Source organism: Takifugu rubripes, chromosome 17, assembly GCF_901000725.2.
Source record: "Takifugu rubripes chromosome 17, fTakRub1.2, whole genome shotgun sequence".
NCBI lineage: Eukaryota > Metazoa > Chordata > Actinopteri > Tetraodontiformes > Tetraodontidae > Takifugu > Takifugu rubripes.
This window is the reverse complement of record NC_042301.1, coordinates 3,171,526-3,195,140: the sequence shown is the minus strand read 5'-3', so window position 1 is coordinate 3,195,140 and position 23,615 is coordinate 3,171,526. Positions and strand designations below refer to the sequence as shown.

Sequence of the window (23,615 nt, the reverse complement as noted above, 5' to 3'; positions counted from 1 at the left end):
CTCGGGTATTTTTTCCATGGAAGCTTTGTGCACCCTGGGATGGCAGCAAGCTCGGGAAAAGAATAAGACAAACTGCCGACAGAAGCCGATTCATCCAACAGCTGGAGCAAGTTTAACGGAAGCTTTCGAGGTGGATGTCCACGCTCGTGGACGATGTCTCAGCTGATTAACAACACGCGAGCTCTGGTGGACAGGTAGTTCGGCGTATTCCGTGGCGAGGTGGGTTTCAGTCCAGCTGATATTTGGACTATATGGAGAAGGAGGCGGATTGTCTGGCGGAGGGGGACATTTTCATCGGTGAGTAATCTGGCAGCAAAGCACGTCCAGCTGGAGGACACATTTGCCGACATGGTGGACAGGTGGCGCATTGCACAGATGATCCTGTCGGTGGCTTCCTCACCTGGACTGAAATTACGCGCGCTCACCGCGCAGGCGTCCTCAGGGAAGACGCAAATGGCCGCCCTGTCCCTCGACCTGTCCCTCCCTGTCCCTGCACCATCATCTCCAGGACATCGACACAGTGAAGTTGGAGGGAAGGACTGATCCGTCCTTCCAACATCCCACTGAAGGTAAAAATGCGGTCAATCCGCTGGTTTAATGCCAAAGGTTTTGGTTATTTTAGTCGTTAGTTTTAAGCCCCTCCCACTGACAAAGACCCTGCAGCGTTTATGTTCTAACTTGTATATTTATTCCTCTTTCTTGTTTCTATTCTTAGTTAGTAATAAGAAACGTCCATTTCTCACTCCTGCACAATGCTGCTGTTTCCTGTTTGTTTGTTTGTTTGTTTGTTTGGTGTTCTACGTGTTGTCGTACTAACATGCACCTGTAGCCTCCAGCAGGTTCGTGCTCTCTGTGTAGCTCATTCACAATCGTCATGGTGATTACAGTGTTGATCAGCTTGTTGTGATCCCAGGATGCATATCCCAGTTATTTGTGAGGGAGCGGCACGTGGTGCCAAGGTAGGGGGAGGTTCCGGTCGTTTTTGGGCTCTCGACTCGATCCCGATACCAAATAAACCCCGTCTTGCCGATACGATACCTCCCATTAGGTGCCGATACGATACCTCCCATTAGGCCTACATTAAAGTTATTAAAACAAAACAACTGTAATTCATAGATGGATTACATGAGAAATAAGGGGATATTAATTATATTCTAATTCAAGAACTAGGCGTTTAAAGCAAAGTTCTGGAGCAGATCTTAAAAGTTTGAGCATTTCTGGTCATTGACCAGACCAAAACACTCATAAAAAAGAGGCATCAGGCGTCTCTTTAGATTTAAAACAAGACACTGCAGCAGCGTTCCAACTCCAACGTTAAAAACAACCACAACTGGCATCGAAATATCCGGCTGTTGCGTTTACTGTCATTCAAAAATGTAGTTATTTCGGGTAAACTTTGCGATCTTTCACACTACCATAGCTTGCTAAGCCTCAGAAGGTCGACTGGAAGAAGAATATAACCAGGATCCAAGGTGCAGATCATTGTAGTGAAGCCATTAAGGGGGTGACATTGTACCCTACTGGGCTCCCATTACGTTTAAATATGGACCACCAAAGACTTGGTGGTTCCCTTTTGGAGAACCTGGAGTTCTTCTTCTGTGGAGGTGACGCGAGATGGCCGTCGTAGCACGAGAGGACGCTCCTGTGCTCGCCAGCATCGTCACGTTCTTCAGAGGTTTGAGACGGAAACGTCTTTCCTGAACGTGCTCGGTGGAAGCTGATTCTCCGTCGTTGTGCTGCTCCGCAACTTCTGTGACGTCGCTGCTTCTGTCGAGGCTCCGGAGAGTCGCTGGGATGTCCCCTGGGATGCTCATGATGGGATGTCTGTCGTGGGCAGTCAGTGGGTTAATGTGTTTAAAGTGATTTAGATGGACCAGCTAATGCAACAATTGCTGATTATTTTACCGCTTCTGTGACATCTGGCCGCCCAGCCAGCTGTTCAAACACACCTGCCCCCCCCCCCTCACCTGTCCCATCCGGCCCTCTAACTGTATCAGCTTCTTTGGTTTTAACCACCTTTTATTATCCTCCGCTGGGGGAGCAGGGAGCGCTAATGTTGGCCTCATGATGGCACTGACCCCTGGAGAGATAAGATGGGATATTTCGGGATATTTAAGAATTGATGGCTTCAGGAACCATCAGGAAGGGGAGTTTCAGCAGTGGGGGTGGATGTTGCTGCTGCCGAATTCAAGATCTTTCTTTTTATACAAACATGCACGCAGTTAGGGGACCCTGAATGCACCACGCAGCCAGCAGAAGCGGCCGGTTTGTTTGAAACGCGAGTGTGATGCAGGTTTATCTCAGATCTGGTGGCGTTTTTAAGCGTTTTCCTAGTTTTTAACAGATCAGAACGAGAGGAAATGACCATCAGATTACTACTGACAGGAAATAACCTGCAGGTAATTTAATCGTACAGGGACTTCAACGAGGTGCTGTCGTTCAACTGGGTTATTGAAATACAGAAATGTTTATTTTTTTAATTTATTTTTGCCTCGGTGAACGTGGTTGTTGTTTTTTTCCTGGATATCTGCAGCTTATCTGGAGGGAGACGAACATCTGATTTCCCAACCAGATGTTCTGATCCCAGCTGTGGAATAAACCCTTTCCTCCTGCGGGTTTGCGTTCGTCCTAAGATTTTTCAATTAATTTTAAATTGTCCGCAATCTTCCTTTCATTTTTCAAAGCCCGTATTATGGTACCTTCATATATATGTAATTACGTAACATTGTAGGTCAAAGGTCAAAGGCCCTCCGCAATCCATAATATCACCAAAACATAATGAGCTCTCACATTGTCCATTATCTAGATTTTCCGGAAATCTTCCTTCACGACAGATCCAGCGAGTTCTACCTGTTACCTTGGCGACGGTCGCTGCTGCCAACGGTCACATAGCTTCCTTGGCAGAGGCAGCATTGAGCTTATAGACATAAAAACCTTGTCAGGCTCCCTTTTTATACACTTCTCTTAAATACCTAATCATAGAGGTTAGGTGATACACATGCACATGTTTACATATGCTTTTGTTTACTTACCTTTCATATCTTTTTAAATTGAGAAATCTGTTTTTCCACCATGTTAAATGGCCTCGTATCAGCTTGGAAGTTTAGTTGCAGTTTAGCTTCTCCTAGCAACGGCGCCTTACTGCCCCCCACAGGTTACAGAGATATTTGAATAGCTCGCAGACAATTTGGGCCTTTCTGAAAGTCTTTAACGAGAATAGTTTGTGCAGTTTTTGCCTTTATCAAATGCCTGTTTACCACTGGACACTGGAAAAGCATTTCAGTGGTTAGAATGGGAATTATTAATAATAACAATAAGGATTAATCATGTGAAAGCGCCCCTAAAACAAGCGTGGTCCGAGCTTTGTCGCCCCCTGGTGGCCGGCTGGATGTGTGCAGGAATAAAGCTCAACACAACACAAAACCTGGTGCATATCATATTTATTTTATTTTCTAGTACACATATTAAATAATTAGCCATTTTCTTTAGGATCTCTTGGCATCGATGTGGATTCTAATAATAAACCAACCATTTTTAATAAGGAAATATATTATTTCAGTGCAAAATTAGCTAATGTCAATTAAATTAAGACAACCTAAAGTAGAACAAAAATAAATTAAAAAAAAAACAGTGGTTAACATGTACAAATAAAATGAAATCTTTAGAAAATGTTTACGTGCAGGTCCCTTTGCTTTGCATTGAAGCCCCCCCCCCCTCACAGACAGCATATAAACATCCGTATTATGGAAGCCAAAGTCCTGTCCCCCGTGTTAATGGCAACATGATGTGGATTTTAGGATTCTGTCAAAGATTCTGTACAGCCTCGTTTTTAAAAAACCCAGAGGAGGAAAGAGAAATCCAGAATAAAAGAACCAGTTTTAGTGGAGTCGTCCCAACCTGATCCGAGGAATCGGACCAGGCCCAAATACCAGGATTTTTAATAGCGGAAACGTGCCCAATACTGTTGGTGAACAAAGATGGTAGTGCAATCGGCATGGCAACGGAAGCAGGGTTGCTCGCGGAGGCAAAGAGAAGCCTGACGCCTCTTTTTATGTGTGTTTTGGCTCCAGTAATTTGCTTTAAACTAGTTCTTGAATTAATATCCCCTTATTTCCCCTGTAATCCATCTATGAATTACAGTTGTTTTGCATTAAAAACATGATTGTAGGCAACGAGAAGTCGGGACAACCCCCATTTTTCCGCAAATTCTGGGCAGGTGCATTTGAGCGAGCGACGTGCGCTGCCGAGTTCCCTCGGAGCGAACTTTACAAAAGTTTTAGTTTCATGAGCATTGGTGGAAATGCTGGGTGAGTGGTTGTTAGGTGATGACGGGCGCACTGACAAACAGGCAGACACAAGGAAGACACGAGGAATTGGCAGCTCGTTTGAAGTCAGGTCTGGTTGTCATGGAGACGGAGATGGGAATCATCAGATCTGACACGGTCCAAGCTGAGGACGCAGGGAGGCGGGGGCTCCACATCCCCCCTGTCGGGTGTCCCACACCAGGTATGTCTCATACCTGCACTCAAAACCCTCCAAAGTGGGAAAATAATCTCGGATACAGTTCCTAAAAGGGAAGTAGCAGCACCAAGCCGGGGACAAAACAAAGTTGGCGTGGGACCTCGAGCTCCTGCAGGGGTCCTGGCGCTTGGCTAGAGTGCCTCCGTTTGTACCGAGCGGCGCCCGTTACAGTTTAAAGTACGACAGCGGCCACAAAACTCCAAAACACGTGATTCCTGATGGTATCCCGGTGTGTCCGAGAGGCTGCCGGGGTCCATCTCCTGGGGGGGCCGCGCACTCAGGTGTCCGAGGTGTTGGATTCACTGGCCGGTTTCCTCCGATGTCTGACACTTTTGCGCGTCCTGCGGGAGCACAAGGACACAGTGGTGTTATCGGTCGTAGCTACGACCTCGCGCTGAAACGATAACGGAATCCCTTCTAGGAATTTCCAACCAGCGGGGGGGGGGCTCCACATAAAGTCCACGCCATTATCTGAAGTAATAACTGACGGTAATAAAGCAGCGTAGCGAGCGCATGCTGGTGTAACGGGCTTCACGTGTCTGAGGAGGTTGAAGTAAATACTCAAAGCCTACTGAGCAGAGGGATGCTCCCCCGAGTCGTTGTCCTCCGCTCCGGCCTCCTCTCTGACCGTGTCCATCCCATCTTCCTCATACTCTGTCAGACAGTCTGACTCTTCTGCTGGAAGGAAAGATTTGGAGGAGATATTAGAGTGTGCAGTGACCCCCCCCCCCAGCATCAATAAACTACCACATCTGCTCTATTTCAATATAAAACGCCAGGTGGAAGCTGTGACCTTTTTATTTATTACGTTCATTATTATCCTTAAGGGGACCTGAGTGGGCGGGGGGGGGGGGGGGAGGGATCAGGGACCCCACGTTCTATTGCTGGCAGAGGATCTTTCACCTTCGGTTACGTAGCCTTGGACCGGCTCGATCCTGGACACGATCTCTGCCAGGTCGGTGAAGTCGGCGCCCGAACACGCGCAGGACTGGAAGACAGGAAGAGTGTGAAACAAACGCAGCGTGATCTCCGGGGTATTTAGTGCTGCGTGTGCTCGCTCACGTCGGTGAACTTGCTGTCGTTGTAGTCTGCAGAGCGCCGGTCTTTCAGCATGTTCTCGATGATGTCGCCCCGGGCCCAGCCGGTAAATACCACCTTACCGTGCTGATAGCCCACGTCCTGAGGCAGGTTAAGAAGAGATGATGAACGCTTTCACTGAAGAATGTGGTCATAAAATGGTTGACGAAGCCTATCGGGCACCTAAACCACTACCGTAAATTCTGTAGTATAAGCCGCGACTTTTTTTATCGTCTTTATATTTATCGTCCACAAGAGGGCGCAAGAGCAAGGCAGACGGGTCAACACTGTAAAGCGCCGAGGAAGACGCCAGTTTAATCACGTTTTGAGCAGCCTTTGTGCGTCACGTTCGCGCCCTCGTCATGGATAAAACGGGAAGAAATGCTCATGACGCAGCTTTTAAGTTAAAGGAGGTTCGCTATTGCTTTAACCGGCGTTACTGTAACGTGATTTTACAACTGTGTTACTGGCGTGTTTAGTAATTTAACATTTAAAAATAATAATAAGTGATGAGAAACCAAAGCAAGGGCATGAACAACGACTCTAAACCTGGAAGTTTGAGGCCTCGACTCCCACTTCCTGTCCCTGAAACAATGAATTTTGCATCCAAATCAAGTTAAACGCCGGCGATACTCACGTAAATCTCATCAAACTTGCCAAAGTCCATCGTGTTGAAGCGGTCTATGGGCGGCCTGATGTACTCGCAGTAGGCGCTCTGCTTCACCACCTCCAGCTGCCGAACGCACGAGACGTACGCCAGCCGAGACTGGATCTCTGCCATGTCGGGGACCTGCAGGAGAGCCAGGGACTCTCGCCTCAGAAACGGTCAAGTTCAAACTCCAGTAAACGGTAAAACGTGGCCGTTACCTTTACTTTCTCGGCCCACGGATTGAGTCGTTTCCACAACAACCACCAGCCAGACAGGCAGTCGCCATAGTTACAGAGGTCGGTCTCATCTTGGCTGCCCACATCGATGGCGATGACGGTCCTGGCGCCCATGTTTCTTGCTATATCGGCTGTTGGACATGTTAAGGTGTACGCCGGCCGCCAAACACGCGGCGATGTGAGGAAAGTATGGTGAGTTTCCAGCAGCAGAGATGGTGAAGAAACAAATCCTGGGTTAATATCAGCCCTGATGTGGTGAATATTAGCTTCTTTCATCGACAGCGATGCCTTAAACAGACGCACCACAAAAACGCCCCCATTTCCCGAGTGGCTGAACGCATCTATGTGATTGTTCTGCCGCCTTAAACTCGTGTTGGGGACAGTTTTGTGGTGCGAGTCTGCACAAAGAAGAGAGGATTGCATCGTATGGGCCCAAAAGTCTGACCATCGATGTGCCAATGACTAGAAAAGCGCCAGATGGAGGACAAAAAAAAGAGTCTGATGTTCAAAACGACCTATTGTTGATCACTTTTTGGGCCCACACAAGGTTCTTCACAAAAGGCAGGACTCTGGTGTGAGTGACATCACTTCAAGGATGATGACCCAGACCCCCCCGAGTCCAGAGCTTTATGAAGAATCCTGTGATTTTTATTTTGAAGAAGAAGAATTGAGTTTTGTCTGCACACCGGCATGTTCCGGCCTCTAGAACATACGGTAATGTCGGCCATCTTGGTCTGGCCTCAGGATGTAATGGCTGATATTTGATGGTCTGCAGACAGAACACATCCCTCCTCTCGTTATACAGCTCTGCTCCCTTTCCACCCCAGTATGATTCTGTCATTAAAAATGATATCTGGTTGTACAGGAGACAAAGCAGACTGCTCTCAGAGGCCATCGATGCGGTTTTAATGTCAAGAGCGTTTCTGTGCATTGGATACGAGCACTAAACCATCGACTTTCTGACGCCAGGCTGTTTAAAACAGAAATGCCACATTGGGTCTTCAATGGGGCATTTCTGCTTAAATGGAACTTTGGAGTGTTATTTTTTTTTTTTTTAACGCTCCAAAGCTCTTTGTAGACAACGCTCAGCTGAATTTCCCTTCATCTGCTTGTGTAATTGATTATTTTGGTCCTGAAAAATATTGGGACTTGGTAAAATCAGTCAAAATGACCTTTAAAAACAAGAATTCAATGTGGCCAATAATAATAATAATAATAATAATAATAATAATAATAATAATAATAATAATAATAAAAAAAAGTTCAGCTTTGGTACTCAGACAGGGAGAAACTCGGCGTGATGCACGACCACTTGACTTCCCACCATCAACATTTTAGACAACCAAACGGGATACCCACCTTTTACCTGCAAACACTTCACCTCCACACTGTAATGATACCCACCCCACACTCCGCAGCCCCCTCCTCCCTGACGCTGAATATCTGTTGATTGAGGTGGGTGGTGTGAGTGGGACACCACCACTACTTGCCTGGTAGGTTGTTGATGTAGCCACCGTCCATTAGCAAGTTGCCATCTTTGGGATCGCAGAGAGGTGGCAGATACCCCGAAAGGGTCATGCTAGCTCGCACATAGCGCCACAGAGAGCCTGACACACCAGGGAGGGAGGGAGGGAGGGAGGAAGGGGGGGATAACATCTCAATAATGCTTGCTACAAGTTAGTGTCAGAAAAACACCACAGTCCAAACTCTAGAGGGGGTAAGAGATCCCTGCCATAGTTAGGACTGTGGTTCTGCCAACCTTTAAACTCTGGTGTACCCCACTGCCAACCTTATCACCTTGCACAGTCGCCATGGCTCTTCTGTGGAAGGTAAAAAAGTAAATGGCAGCCATCACAGAGCACCAAGGCTGTCTAACTCTCCAAACGCTGTCCAAACATTCACTTCATACCTGACTATATTTGCTCCTTTCATTAAGGTTCTGCCAAATCTGTAAAGGTCTTTCAAAGCCAATTAAACATGCTGTAAGCCTGTTTTTTTTCTTTTCTTCTTTTTTAATTACAGGAAGACCAGCAGAGAAGCAGGCAGATGTTACGACAGTGTTTGGAGATCCTTCACTGGCAGTGGAACGACCCTACCAGCAGGTGGCAGGAGTTGGCCTGGTGCTGCATGGGTTGGAAGGATAAGGAGCACCATCGACAAAAGTAAGGGGTGCATTATGAATGCTGTGGAGAATGCTCCGACTAAAGTGCTCTAACCCCTACAACTTTATTTATTCTAATAGTTTGTACAGTAACTCGCAGCTATAATGGGTTAAAGTAGGATCCAGAACACTTCAGAATGACAAAAAGAAAAAAATAAATAAAATAAAGATAAATACATTCCACCAATGTATTTTTGTGAGCTATATATGTGCTGGCATGCACACAGAAGCAAGCAAAGCCAGGAGTGAAGGGGGGGTGCCGCACAGGACAGACGTATCTGGTGGCAGATGTGATTGGAATGAGACGACACGGAAGCGATTGACTCTGGTACAAGTCGGGGTTCACTTCAGACAACAGACACCGGTCCACAACAACGTTACACGGCGAGTGTCGTCGTGGCGGGGGCAGGTGCGTGACCCTCGCGGCTCTTTAAATGAAAACACGCGTTTCTATCTGAAGAAATCCAACAACGTTCCCCCCCCCCCGAAACAAAAGCATGTGATTTACAACACAAAACGAGCACCCAGCAGCTACCAAAGGATGAGTTTAGCCACAGTAAGAGGCCAGAGGTGATCTCCCTTTGAGCAGATATTTCAACCCAATGTGGGGGTTGGCTAATCGCTGGTGAATAAATGACTTCAATTATACCGAAACATCAGTAGATTTAATCTTTCCTTCCAAACCATGGGCTCCCAGTGTTCACCGAATCTGAGTGGGGTTAGTTAGTGAGGAGTTGGGAGGCGATGGGCGGAAAAAAGGAGGAAGGCTGCCAAGTGGCTGGCTGGAGACTTTCGGCTTTGGTGAGTGGTGCTATAAATCTGACCTGGGACATTGTTAACATAGCAACCATCCACAAGCAAGTGGCCATCCAGGGGGTCGCACAGGGGTGGTAAATAGGGGGTGTATGACGCGCTGGCTCTAACATAGCGCCAGACGCAACCTGTCGGGAAATGGAGATGAGGAGGAACACATCAAAGATGAGCCAATTTCCACATTACAGATGGGATAAAATAGAAAGGGCGATGAGAATGGGTCAGCCAGAGTGTTTTTTCTGCTTGTTAATATTGTAGCTCCTGTGTGTGGTGGTGTTGTTATTCGTGCACAGTTCCTGCCTTCTGGGTTTTGGCACTTATTTTTACCTCGGCATACTTTGCAGTTGTTTTTGTTTTCACTTTGTTGCTCTTAATGTTTGACCACATTATTTAATTAACTCGACGACGGTGCTAACCACCACCCGCAGTGGGACTGTACAACAAACCTCACCTTCCTGGATTAAATGTGTCACCAGGTGTTCATTCGTGATCAGATCACCGGAAAATGACATTTGTGGTCTGATTAAAAGCTGCCGGGGGTAAGACAGCAAGAGGAGGGGTGTCAAATCAAACTACCTGGGTAAAATCACCTTTTCCTATGTTTGTATGTATATTTTTGTAGATGGAAAAAAAGAAAAACAGAAATTAAACAACTAATAAACAATGTTTATCTGCAACGGTCGTGCAAAATGTCAGTTACGGCTAATGAAGTGCAGCTAAAAAGATGCATCTAAACCGGCTGTACTTTAAAAACCAAAGTTGTTGTTTGTTTAGAAGGGATCAGTGATGTTAAATGGTTAGATGTCAAGCAGAGAGACAGTCAGAAAGACCCAGTCCGTCCATTTAAAGAGAACTCATGATGACGCCTAAGGATCTAGATCAAAGTGGGCAAAACCAAAGGACAAGACACACTATCATGCACACTTCAACGCGGCTCATGTCTTTTTGTCATTTTCAGGATTACCAGCGCTCTAGCGAACAAACGCACAACATGAAATGTTTAGAGAAAGCGCAGAATAAATGGAGAGATGTGGCAGAGGCAACATGGAAAGCTGGAGGGCAGAGGTAAGGAAGAGTGTTCTGGATTTTACATGTTGAAATTAGGACGAGAAAGGAGGTTGGTAGGGAGAGTAAGCTCTGTGATCATGTCTATATATACACATATGTATATACTGTATATAGAGATGAGCTGATGAGATGAAAAAACAGCTCAGTTTAGTTTGTAAGTATATAAAGAGGCACAGATGCATGTGGACAGACTAAAATGGGTGGAGAGGTTATAGTTTCTGGCTTCTGCGGTTAATTCATACACATACCAACATGCATGAATGAGGCTTTTCTTGACCGACCAATATAATACTGCAGTCTGAATTATAACAAATATATAAGATTCTGAATGAAAATTGCCACTTCTGACATTTCAAGTTGATACGTCTGATAACAATAAATGTTATATCGCACAGAGCATATATTTGTGGGTTCAGGGGTTTGTTGTTTTTAACTTGAATCTAATTAATGTTCACTTTGATGAATTTTATCAACATTTACATAGACTTAAACTCCTGTAAATATTGTGGAGCCCCGTCAATAAAAAATGAAGCATGACATCAATCTGAGGCCACTGAATCATGCATCTGCTTCTGAAGTTTTTAGCTTTGTTCCCTAGTAAAGTGATGACTAACTCTAAAAGTGTAACAAGATGTATGATAAGTAGTTCTTTAGGTTTCCTGAAAAATGTCCTTATTTTTGTTACCACTCATGGAGTTAATAACAGGTTATGGTTAAAATGGATAAAGCTTTTGAGCGTGTTTGTATTGACATACATGCATTACTGTACTGTTGAGTACTGTAGAAGTACAGAAATAGCTTGAACTTGTCAGATTCTTGAGAAAATAATCACCATAATAAGATGAGAGCAGTGTGTGGGACCTGCAGGCACCTATTGTAAAGGCTACTTACCATCCTGGTGAACACGCATGGCTGAAGCTGTAATGTCAGTTGTCACATTAAAGTAGGGCAACCACAGGTCCTGGTGGCACAAAGTAAAGAAGGTTGATAACTAAACCGCTAGTTTTCTTCTGACTCACTTTAAGCACACAAGGCTAAAGGTAAATATGTGCAGGACCTCTAAAGTTATCACGGCTGTAAAAGTCCTGACACAGACAAGAACTCCAGGAATGCGTTTCTTTCCCTCTCACCTCAGCTTGCTTGTCCTGAAACACCTTATAGATGCTTGAGTTGAAGGCAGAACCGGAAAACATGGAGGTGATGGGATACGTCAGATCCAGCACAGTTTTAAAAACTGAATTCATTGCCTGTGTGAGCATAAAGCAGAGAGATCCCGTGTTTGTTTCCCATCGAGTTCTATCTGAAGCACCCATCGTGATCTTAAAGAACGACCAATGACTACGAAGGTGCGTACCTTGGACCACTCCCTGGCCCTCTGTTTGGTTCTGACGGGACTCCTCTCGTCAGCATAGAGCGCACCGATGAATGAACCGATAGACGTCCCACCCACTATGTCAATAGGAATCCCTGCTTCCTCCATAGCCTTGATCACACCCACGTGAGAGCATCCTCTGCATGAGGGAAAACACACATAGAGCAGGTACTTAATACTCCATAAATAAGCTTGTCAGTTTAACTTGGCATGGCTGTATGAGCTACATTTATTAAGTTTGTGACCAAAAAGGCCTGAATGAGGAGTGAATGAAAGAAAACTCGAACTACAGATTGCAATTGAACAACATTCAATTAATGAGAGCAAAAAAAAAAAAAAAAATTTGCTGGATGAAACCTGCTGTAGTCTGCTCACCTGGCGCCGCCTCCTCCCAGCACAAGAGCGATGCTGTTTCCTGTCAGGACTCGGGCCAGCCGAGAGAAGTCGCTGTGCCTATCTGGTGTTTTCTCAAACACCTTCTCGTATAGATCCCGCTGCGTGATCACGGGAAACATAAAACACATCATGCACAACGTTCCCTGCGTGTCAGCCAGCAAAACGCCATTCCGTTTCTTACTAATTTGATTGGGCTGCGTCTGGAAAAAACTCTACGGGGACATTTGAGGTGAAGATGCCCTGAGCACCAGCTGCGCATGTTCAGCCACTCGACTGTCCTGGATGGACCTGGTCCATCCTCTTTATGAAGAAGGATCAACTTTTTTAGAGCCCGGACAGCAGTGTTCTCCAGCATCTGTTCCAACTGGAGGGAGAGATAAAAGAAATCCACTCTAAAAGATTCTGTTGGTCCTGGAGGTGATTTTTTCCATTGTATTTAATATGGGCATACTTCTCCGAGGGTGGGCTCCTGATCCCCAAGTCCGACAATGAGGATGCAGTCAGCCTGGCGGATGCAGCGCTGGGTCCACGGTGTCATTCTGTTGTCGGTTTGGTAAAGGACGATCCTATTTAGGTCCTCCTGCTGGGCCAGCCAGCCGGAGAGACGGTACTCGTGGATACTGATGAATACAGGAAAAGAATTAGGCACAATTCTCACGAAGACTTGATCAAAAGTAGGAGCTGGCAAACTTAACACGTTTATTCATTATTCGGTTAAAAACGCACAAATATAAGGAATACTTTGGTAAAACGAATAAAAGGGAATGAAAATATCAGGGAGGCAAAGATGGAGAAGAGCTCCAATCAGAACCAATCACATTTTTGTGGGTAGGTTGATCTAAAGAGTTGTCTTCAGCTCGAGAATGACAACGCAAGGTTGAACTGACATCTGGTCACGCTCAGAACTGCAGAGTATTTTTCTTAATCTTACAGACAGAATCCACCAAAACACACAGGGTGGTGGCAGCTCAGTAGCTCAGTCTGTTAAGCACCAGGCTGAGAAACAGAGGTTCCTGGTTCAAGACCCAGCATGGGTCCCCAGTGGGGGAAGGGCCCCAGAACAAGGCTGCCATGATGCCCACCTGCACAACATGACACAGCAGCACAGGAACCACCACGGTACCTAAACCCACATGGCCCACAGCTTGATAACCCCCAACTGGGATGCAGCTGGGGGTTATCAAGCATTGATTGGCACCTCATCACACACAGGCAGAACAGCCACAGTGGAGAGGCTGATGACATCAGCAGTGGTTGTCATGCCCAGCAGACTGAAGGTCTGTTGGGGCACCAGTGTGGGGCACCCCACACTCCAACCATCCCTATCCATGTATGGGGCAATCAAACCTTAACACACTCAATGATGGCTAGACATATTTATTCAGCAGCCTAGAACACATTTACCTGAATAAAACACTCATGGCAAGTGACATACTGCATTTTGGTGACCTGGTGATACCTACATGTCCAACGCAGAAGCACCCAGTCGCTCTCTGATGTTGTCACTGGTTAAAAGTAGAGTGGGCCCTAAAAGAGGTTTTTCACAAAAGATACTAACTTTAACAACAATCTGAGACCCCTCAAACGATACAGCAGACTAAAGTGCTACCTATTGCACTGAGGGCGTGGCTGAGCTCCAGGTTGAACGCATTGATTGGCACCTCGTCACACACGGGCAGAACAGCCACGGTGGAGAGGTTGCTGGCAGGGTTGATGACATCGGTGTTGGTCGTCATGCTCGGCAGACTGAAGGCGGATCCTGGAAAATAGGATCAGACTGTGTGTTCACCAGATCAGAGGGAAGGTTACAAAGCCTGACCTCTGCTCCTTTACCCGAGAAGGGACCACGAGCCTGCTGCAGGTTGCCTAGAATCTTTTGACCCAACAGGTGGATCAACCGTGTCACCACCTGATGTGACAAAAAGAGAGAAGAAAATCAGCACCATTATATCTGAACACACAAAATCCAAGTCAAAAGTAAATGAACTCTGACCTGGGGGTACTGTCTTTTGATGTTTGTGAGGGTTCCCTCGGGCAGCTTCACCAGCTCCGTGTCTCTCACAGCGTGGACAGTGGTGGCTCTTGGCTGCTTGGTCAAAGCTTCCACCTAAAGTACAAGGAAAAATAGACAATGCAGAGCTGGAACCATCAATCCGCCATCCTTTTCTTGCCACTCAACAGCTTCCATTTATCATACATCCGACGGATTTTTATTTCACTCACGCACATTTTTAAAATACCGTGATAGATAAGAACAAAGTCAGCATCTCACCACGCCAATCAGGTCACCTCTGCCATATTCAGCCACTAGTTCTTTCTTCCCATTCGCCTTGCGTATAACTGACCGCAGACGTCCGTTCAAAACGATGTAGGTGCAGTCGGACTTGTCATCCTGCCTGAGGTCGAAAGATACACAGAAAGGTTACAAGTTTGTACACACACAATGTAATCTAAGAAAGAGCTGAATACCTGTAGAGGGCTCTGCCAGCCTCCACAGCCATCCAGTCGATCGCAAAGTCCATCTGTCGGACGAAAGCGGACATACGGATGGCCACGGTGTGAGCTGTTCTCAGCACAACACTGGGCTGCTCCCTCATGATCCTACAGGGGGCAGCATAGAGCAGAGGAAACAACATAATGTGTTAGTTTTATATTGTTTTTGAGTTGACTTTTAATATATTGACTCTTTAAATTGTCAAAGAACAATAGATTCTACCATTATAATAGCGACTGCATGTGATAAATACACTCACTCGTAAAAATCTGACTTTGACATCTTGAGGTAAGTACAGTCTCGAACAGCCTTGATTGTGAAGATGAGAGGTTCTCCAGTGAGCACAGCCAGCTGGCCCACCATCTCTCCAGGGAGGGTCACAAACAAACAAATGGCCTCCTGCTTGTTAATCATTCGTTGGTAGACGTGCAGACAACCAGACAGGACAAAGTGCAAACTGACATCCTATAAGCCCAAAGAGGACAAGAAAGATATGAGAGAAGGCAGAAAAGAATAGCAGCACCGTCATAATCACCCCCTTTGACTGTATTCCTCATATGCTACTATATTCAGTGTTGGAAAAGGAAGATTCAATATCAGAGGGACAAAGTTGTACCTGGTCCCCCTGTCGGGCTAAGACGGCTCCAGCTTTTGCATTGTGTAGAGTCAATCTGCCATTTAACAAGGATGGGTCCTGGATTCAGACAAATGAACATATACAGTTTAGGAATAAAAAATAAGTTAGGCAACAATGTCCTTAGAGCTGAGAAGCAACAAGGAATGGAAAAAACAAGGAGAAGTGATCAGAATGTAGCAGCTGAAAAATCAGGTAAGGTGTTGGCATCTCTCTTGAGAACAAAAAAAAGGCATTTTCCACATGTATCAATAAAAATAATAAGATGAGGGAAAAGGAAACAAACCTCAATTCCCATGAGTTTGAGGATGTCTTTCTTTCCTTCTTCAAACAGATCTGAGGAATACCGAGTTGATGGAGGCGTGAGGATTTTGTCCGTTTCTGACTCCTCCTCTGGGTACAGATAGATCCCCGAAGGGACTTCATCTACAGTAACCCTCTTCTCCCGCTGCTCTTGTGACACAGACTGTGATGATATGCATGCAAGAATGTTAAAAAAAAAAAGAAGAGCCTCTTCATTTACATTCCAAACTAATAAGCGCAATTTCAGAGCATGAGGAAAACTGACCTGACTAAAAGCAAAATTGGCATTTCCCTCCCCTGTTCCAAGAAATGATCTTCCTCTCTCAGACCCCAAATCTGATCTCGGGTTTTTCTGCATACCTGCGAAGAGCGAGATGATATTTTTAAACCTTTCTGTCGATGTCTTCCTGACAAACAACAAGACCTCCGCATGAATCGTGCGTAAAACAGCAGCAAATGCGCTGCGCAACTTAACTAGCTGATACTTAATATAGTTTCTCACAGGAAATGTCTACAGGCATGGAGATGGCTCTGCTAAGAGTTGGCACTGCTCCATCCTTCCCTTGTTCTCCTCCTGTGCATACAGATGAAGGGGGTCAGAGTAGAAAACACTAAACCTGTTGCTATACAACTATGTACGCTATGTTCCATGCAGTGACTCAAAGACGATAAATAGCGATGCTACCATTTTTAAGGGCAGCTTCACGGTGCTCCTCGGGAACAGACAGGCTGCCGAAGCGTTTGCCATGACGAATGGGACTAGTGCGAGTCATGTAAGGAGATGCAGGCGACAGGCGGGAGGGGTGCATTTCCTGTAGAAAAGGTATGAGTACAAGAGGAAGTACAGAAATTATGAATATTCTTATGAATGTGTACATACACTCTGGAAAAACATCAGCTCGTGTTATCAACTGTCCCGATACCAAAAAAAGTGTCAAAACTACCAACATCCGCACATATGAATCATCTTTAAATGAAATGGAATCTTGCATCTATTTACTTGTTCATTGATATTATCTTTTATATGAATTATTGATTGTTTATTGCATATCAACATATGTATACATTTTCTTTTACTCATTTATTGAAGTTTTCTTTTGCTTTGATTTCAAATGTATAATGTCCTTTAAAATACTGGTCGATGTCCACACTGCTGCCTTAAAGACTGCGGAGGGAAAACCTGTACAAATATCTGGCCAAGTGCACGAGTTAGCACGTGTGCAGAACTGATGTGGTGCAGATCGTGTTCCAGATGCAGATAAGGCGCCCTCAATGCCAATCTTTGCTAAAAACTAGCTGAACCATGATGTTGTTTTCTTCTTTTTCTTTCTTTCTGTTGATTTATTCTCTAGACATATCTGTTTTTTACTGTAAGTAAATAAAATAAAATAATTTAAATGACAAAAAAAAAAATCTGAGGATCCATTTGAGAGAACCGGCTTCTCTTGTTGAGCCGAGCCAAAGGAGCCAGAATTCCCATTACTATCGTTTACAGGAAGGCTGCATATCTGATTGCCAGAGACATGCCAAATCATCCACAGATCTCCGTATCGGACTGCCCTGTGTACTGTCTATATGTGTGTGTGTGAGAGATAAACTCACATGGCTGAAGAGCTCATTAGTGAGGCCAAGATAGTTGTGCAGGGCGAGGACTGTGACTCTTTGGAGACGAACCATGATTATCTGAGGGTATTTTAAGACAAAATCAAAACAGATGGTTTAATTGAAATGTTAAAAAAAGAAAAATTCTTCAACGCGTGCACTCTACGCACCTGCACCACCCTCACGAGACTCTCGGGGTACTTCCCAAATATGGAGAGAAAGGCTTCGACAGGTAAACAGAGGACAGATGAAAACTCCGCAGCCCGCGCTGACACCGTTTTGTAAGGCTTTTGGTGGCCCTGGAAACAGAGATATTCAAAAATCAAAATGACATTCAAAGCTGACAGGATTTCACTGAACCTCAGTAAAAGGTACAATTCGGTGGTGATCTGGGTACAGAACAACAAGCTTTTAAAACAAAGGTGTTATTGTCTCATGTATACTGGCTTTGTTTCACTGGACTTAAATTTATTTAACAACCAACACTGATAGATTTTCTGAAGTTTGCCCTAAAATGAGGAGAGAATCTGAGGGTTTAAGGATGTAGCTGAGCTGTTTTAGCGATGCATTCCAGCCTTCTACCTAGGACGGTGTTCTGGCACGTCCTACTAGGAGGGGACCCAGTGCAGACAATGCTGGTGAAACGATCTTCAAGCAGATAACCGGCAAGAAGCTCTTACATTAGAGGTATTTCAGCCAAAAAAGGACAAAAAAAAGGACAAATGTCCAAGACTGGCTACATTTTTGTTTTGATCAGCACTTGTCATTCGGGATCCTGAGACGAGACACAAATCCGCAGCTCGACACCGACTGCTTGCTGCAGCCGTGAACCCGGCAGGCATGGATTTCAGTCCGTCTGTGAGTGTTTGCAGTTGTGACGCAACACCCTTGTGCGTGCAAGTGTGAGCAGGTAGTGGGTGTAACCTACTGTGATGACATCCAGGATGCTGAGGAGGCTGTGGACACTATCCCCTGGGAAAACCTCCTTCACCACGCTCTCTTTGCCATCCTGGAGGCCCGAAAGAACATGTCAGCAATGAAGAAAAACTAAAAATGTGTACATATATAGTTTATCAGAGGAGCCCTACTGCATAAAACATATAGAGAACAAAGTTAGACAACTATAGAATGCATCTTATAACAGTAGAGTTAAATAAAAACAAGCTTACCCCCCACTATCATTTAGTCAAATCAAATATAACAACTCTGATTTAACAATTAACCAGACACGCATAAAAGAAGCCAACGTACTGATCCAGTAAGGCACAATTCTATCTTCCCATCCTTCACCACGTAGATGCTGCTGTCAGGCTGCCCTGGCCTAAAGACGTGCTCCCCTTGCTGGAACTGCTTAAACACCATGTGCTTACACAGCTCCAAAAAGAGAGGCTTCTCAAAGTGACCCAGGACCCTGCAGAGGGGGACAGGGGGCAGTTGTGAACCGCTTATGGAGCTCATTCTGCAGCCACGTTCCCGCTTGGCAAGAAGTGCTACTTAAATACTGAAAGAAACCTACCGAACATTTTTGAGCATGTACAGCACCTCAGATGGGAGATGGGAGGTGGCCACATCAAACTCTGTAAGGTCAGCTTCTAGCACTGAGGGAGGGGGTCCTTTGGCCACCAGCGTTGGCACCACCTTATAGTGCAAAATACTGCAGGGCAGAAAGAATCAGTTAAAGGAAACGAGTAATTCAAAGTAAACTGGGGGCAAAGCCAACGTTCACATTTACTTTTTGGCAATGTTATGCATCATCTGCCTCTTCTTCGAGCTTGGCCGAGTGGACGAGGACGTGCCCACCAGGGACAAGGTGGACTGGGAGACCTGGGGAGACACGGTGTTCAGTCAACAAGTTATTGCAGCTGAAACGGGACCAGATGTTCTGCCAAAAAAACTTGTTCTGGCTGGGAACTCACTTTCCGCATGATCTTCCTGCCATAGAACATGACCTTGTCCCTTTTGCGAAAGCGGTATTTTGGCGCCTCCTTAGCTTCTAGGGCTATTAAAATAAATCAAATCAAACATGGTAATACTGATAGACGGGCCTGTAATTCCTCTCTGGGCACCGAGACAGATGATATCAGCTTTTACTCACTCCGGAGCTGAATCCTCCGCAAGATGAAGAAGATGAGGATGGCTATCAGCACTATAGCAATGCCGGCACCGATCACCATCCCGACCATCTGAAGAGAAAACAAACAAATCAAGCTGGAGCACTCAAATTCCACACACCGTACCCTCAAAAATCCCTGGAATGTTTTCTCTTTTCATTGCCAGTTTTGATTCAAACGCACCATGCTTGTCTGCAGCTCCTCCTCCACAAATGTCTTAAAGTTATTAAACCCATCCTGAAAAAGAGAAGAACAGTGGTTACCCACTTGGAGACACCGACACACGCAATGCTGCCCCTATTACAGGTTTCCTTCTCCTTTTGGGGTCACAGGGAGGGTGCTGCAACCTGCCCCAGCTGCTAACAGGCGCAGACATGTGAGCATTTGGGTTCAGTGCCATGCTCAAGGGTAACTCGGCAGTCCCGTACCACCGCCCCTACAGCGCCCAGTATTACCGTATGTCATCTTATGCAGGGAAACTACAGATTGCCTTGACAAATCGCATGATAAGTTATCATTTTCTTTGGTATTACTGGACAATACCATGCAGAAATCCTTTTTTTTTTTCTCTGACTGCTCCAATAAACACATTTACGGTACAAAAGCAGCAGGAATTGTGATTCTGCTACAGACTGATGGAACCAACCTTTGGGATGTGTTCTTGGACCTCTTGCTCCGAAGTACTCTGTCCCATTGTGACTTTATTTCTTCATATGAATGGTCCATTAACAGCCACTGCAAACATGGACAGACAGAAAACAACTTGTTTTAGACGCAATGTTCAACGCAGGAAAGCACATATGCACATAACCTCATAATGCAGCAGGGGCGTATTTCATATCATGTGTTCGAGGGTAAAATCGGGGATTAAGGAGGCAGATTATGGACTATAAGTCTGGTTACAGAATCAAGGTGCTTGGAAAGAGTTCTGAGTTCAAGGCGTTCCGGTGGGCTGGTGAAGAAGACCGTCCCAGATAGCTTCGTGTGTTAAAACATTATGGGGTGAACTAAACTTTTATGATAAAAGCCTTTGATGCTAGGAAGATCAAAAGTCAAAGTCCGTCAAGTGCCACCCCTTCCATTTTCCCTAGAACTGTTTACCCATCAGCTTTCTCTTCCAGGATACAAATTGTCCCATTTGGGGGCAAATGTCAAACTTTCATTTGGCTTCATTCATTCTGTAGTCTTCAAATGGTCCCATGCTTCCAAATATATGTTGTCCCCATTTTATTCCCATTTGTGGTGTCCCGTATACTTTTGTACTTCATAATAGATTTTTTTGTATCATTCTGCTCTATGTTAAATATACCCAATATATGAATCCAGCCGTATAAATGATTAGTATTTGATATAATGCATTTTTTTAAATTTTTGGGTTTTCTTGGTGAGCCGAGCCAAAGGAGCCAGAATTCCCGTCGCTATCGTTTCCAGTGAGGCTGCACATCTGAGCCGAGTCCCCACTGGGTCACCTAAAACATGATGGGAAAAGGCGGAGCGGAAGGTGGCTAAAATAGATACATCCCAGTCACAATGATGCGTGTAAACACTGTAAACTGTCCCCAGCCGACCATGCAAAAATGTCCTGGACGTGCCCCAGGCTGACCAACTCTTGGTCCGATATATCTCAAACTCTGAGGCACAAATTTAGAACCGAATCCCCCTGACCGCTCTCTTTGGCCTCCCTCCAACTAAACACCTATCAAGGCCTTTGCTGAACGCTTGCCAGACGCACCATTGTCCTCAAATGGAAACTTTTGTCTCCACCATCTCTCAACCGTTGGATACAAGAGTACAGTCAGAGAGCATGAGGTTCTGACAGAAGGGATCTTTGACAGCACTCCATAAAACTTGGTTGGGATCCACTGCTGGCTGATATCAGCAAATCTTACCGTTATTCCCGATGATGCCGAGGATCCTCGGAAGATCAAGAGGTCAAAGTCCCTCAAACTCTTTGATCATCATGTTTGCCGTTTGAGCCCGTTGCTGCGTGAGGTTAGGAGTGTCCCGACTTGTTCAGGCCTTAACCCATAGGGCTTTCTTACATGAAGAGTGCCTGTCAGGATACTTCTAGAAGACATAAACAAAGCTATGTTAGCTTAGCATGTTGGGTCTCACTGATGCTTCCACCAAGCACAGAATGAAAACAAGCTGGCGCACAACAATGGCTGTGTGTTTGCTGACTGCATGCAAAGCAGGCTGCAGCATTTGCATGATGAAGCCTTTAAAAACAACTATTGCATGGATGAGCAGCAGTTATGCCGGGCAGACTCCAAACGGGCGTCCTCCGCACACGCCGTGTCGATTTGAAAACATCCGCAGCAGAATCGCTTTGTTTCATCTATGGTAAAAGTGAAAATACTGTCCGTGTCAAATAAGTGGGATTTTCTCAGCATCTGAAACAGACTTTCCTGTATCTTTCGCATCAGTTGCCAGCAGAAAGAAGCCTTTACTGCTGCATATATGAAATGCAATCAATGGAAGGCCGAGAGCAGGGTGTCGTGTTACATAAAGCCCTGTGAGTGAGTAACAAACCACAGAACAGGATGCTGCTGTGAGCGACACGCCGTTTCAGAATCTTTCCTGTATTACTCTAATAATGTGGCGTTGCCTCTGCTCTTCTCTCCAAAGGGCCCTGTGTACGAGGCTGCTGCCGTATGAGGATGACCACTTTTTAAGCAATGCCGCCGACCCAGGCGGGCCTACTCCCATTGTTTCCCGTCAACAATGGGGCCAGTGTTGAGCGCAACAGTCCAGCAGACCTGAGACAAATATGTCTGTGCTCACCTTTCAAAATAAGCAACACAGGCCAGGACATTTACAGAAGAGAGTGAGGATTCCTGAAGAGCCTGATATTTGCATGAAAGTAAGAAAACTTATGACAACATATGCAAAAAATGCAATATATGCAAAAACAACAACAAAATACATGGAAATACACTCATTTTCTGCTTTATCCCTTAGTGGGTTGGCAGGGGTCTATTGCCTACATTGCAAACTATTACTGGCAAAAAAAAACTGTTTAAATGGTAGAAAATCATTAACCACTGTTGATATTTACAATATCCATCCATCCAGGTGGTGTTAAACCCATCTTATTCTTAGTTTTGGTGGTATAACATGAAAAATTTGGCTCTAAACACGTCCCAGTTGTGTTTATATGTGAACCTGCTCACAAGCAATTTAACATGATTGTATCCTCGTTATCTATAAACTAGAAATCTAGTGTGCGTGTGCGTGTGTATGTGTGCGTGCGTGTGTGTGGGGGGAGCTGTCCCGTTGGCATTACTGTCGCTTTTCAAACATAAACGGAACGAATAATTCCTTGAAGAACTCGATCAACCTGACCTTTGTGGAGCTAAAGAAGGACTTGGGCTCATGTTTCCTTCCAACCGAAATAGTTTTCTGTCATTTACACCCAGAAGTGTTGCATTACTGACCTCTGCTCCGTCCGTGCGCAGGAACATTCAGCCGTGCTGAAAACACACCTGCTAGCTAGCTCACACTCACACATGTACGTGGATATACACTATAAATACAGCCGGGCCGCACTGTTTCCCTTCACACTGGAGTCCTATGTCGACTCAGTGAAGAGGAAAATGGGAGATTACGGTTGGATTGTGGCTAAAGCCCAAATAGAAACGCATGTTTACCAGACCCCCACCTCTCTAGCGGTATCCCTGGAGGTTAACGGTGTCAGAGGATGGTTCTGTTAGCTATGGATGCTAATGCAGTGGGACATTTTAAGCCAACTGAGTCCAAACCTGAATCCTCAGTCAAACATCAACACTTAGTGGCGTATGTTATATTCCACTGTTGACATCCACAGGGATGAATCTGACTGATCTCCACCGTTAATCCGTCATCACGTCGAAATAACAAAGTGTAAAAAAAAAACAAAAAACAACCCAAACTTCTCAACAATTTGCGGGCTGTGATGAAACTTATCGACAGAGGTTTAGAATGACATTACATTACGATAAATAATAAATTTACCTGAGCTGGTAAGACTCCAGTCATTCGTCAGTGATAGATAAACTAAACCGGAAATGAGCTTTCAGGAATCGCTCCGTTTCGCCTTCTTCGGAACATTCAGCCAATCAAAAGCCGAGTTGCTGAAACGCCCGACCAATCAGAAGGCTGGGACGATAACTGCGGAAAAGCAAAGGCCCCACCCACTC

The 23,615-nt window shown here is 45.3% G+C and overlaps 1 protein-coding gene and 1 long non-coding RNA gene across 8 annotated transcripts; one reads left to right on the top strand and one right to left on the bottom strand.

Annotated features, from left to right (window-relative positions):
• Positions 1-216: 216 nt before the first annotated feature.
• On the top strand, positions 217-10,723 carry LOC105417600 (uncharacterized). The gene is made up of 3 exons (XR_003891655.1): positions 217-569; positions 8,506-9,053; positions 9,934-10,723. It is a non-coding gene; the product is annotated as an uncharacterized lncRNA (long non-coding RNA).
• On the bottom strand, positions 3,424-23,512 carry pnpla6 (patatin-like phospholipase domain containing 6). Of its 7 annotated transcripts, none has more exons than XM_011612323.2 (37): positions 23,431-23,512; positions 21,327-21,504; positions 20,084-20,172; positions 19,621-19,674; positions 19,422-19,509; positions 19,243-19,325; positions 19,059-19,150; positions 18,843-18,980; positions 18,578-18,737; positions 18,255-18,335; positions 17,497-17,625; positions 17,327-17,407; positions 16,410-16,536; positions 16,227-16,298; positions 15,990-16,084; positions 15,708-15,887; positions 15,404-15,481; positions 15,047-15,252; positions 14,763-14,894; positions 14,566-14,689; positions 14,287-14,400; positions 14,127-14,202; positions 13,903-14,052; positions 13,757-13,820; positions 12,745-12,913; positions 12,475-12,657; positions 12,273-12,391; positions 11,880-12,036; positions 11,656-11,772; positions 11,417-11,486; positions 9,469-9,585; positions 6,466-6,614; positions 6,236-6,388; positions 5,584-5,700; positions 5,425-5,509; positions 5,094-5,199; positions 3,424-4,862 (listed from the first exon to the last, which is right to left on the bottom strand). In XM_011612323.2, the coding sequence occupies exons 3-37, from the start codon at positions 20,129-20,131 to the stop codon at positions 4,799-4,801; spliced, it is 3,978 nt and encodes a 1,325-aa protein (XP_011610625.2). In that variant the 5' UTR covers positions 20,132-20,172; positions 21,327-21,504; positions 23,431-23,512; the 3' UTR covers positions 3,424-4,798. The 7 variants fall into 7 exon arrangements, with proteins under 7 accessions (XP_011610625.2, XP_029707024.1, XP_011610626.2 ...); XM_029851164.1 differs by lacking the exon at positions 9,469-9,585 and adding an exon at positions 7,974-8,090; XM_011612324.2 differs by lacking the exon at positions 9,469-9,585 and adding an exon at positions 7,974-8,090 and having other exon boundaries at positions 5,094-5,196.
• Positions 23,513-23,615: the final 103 nt, after the last annotated feature.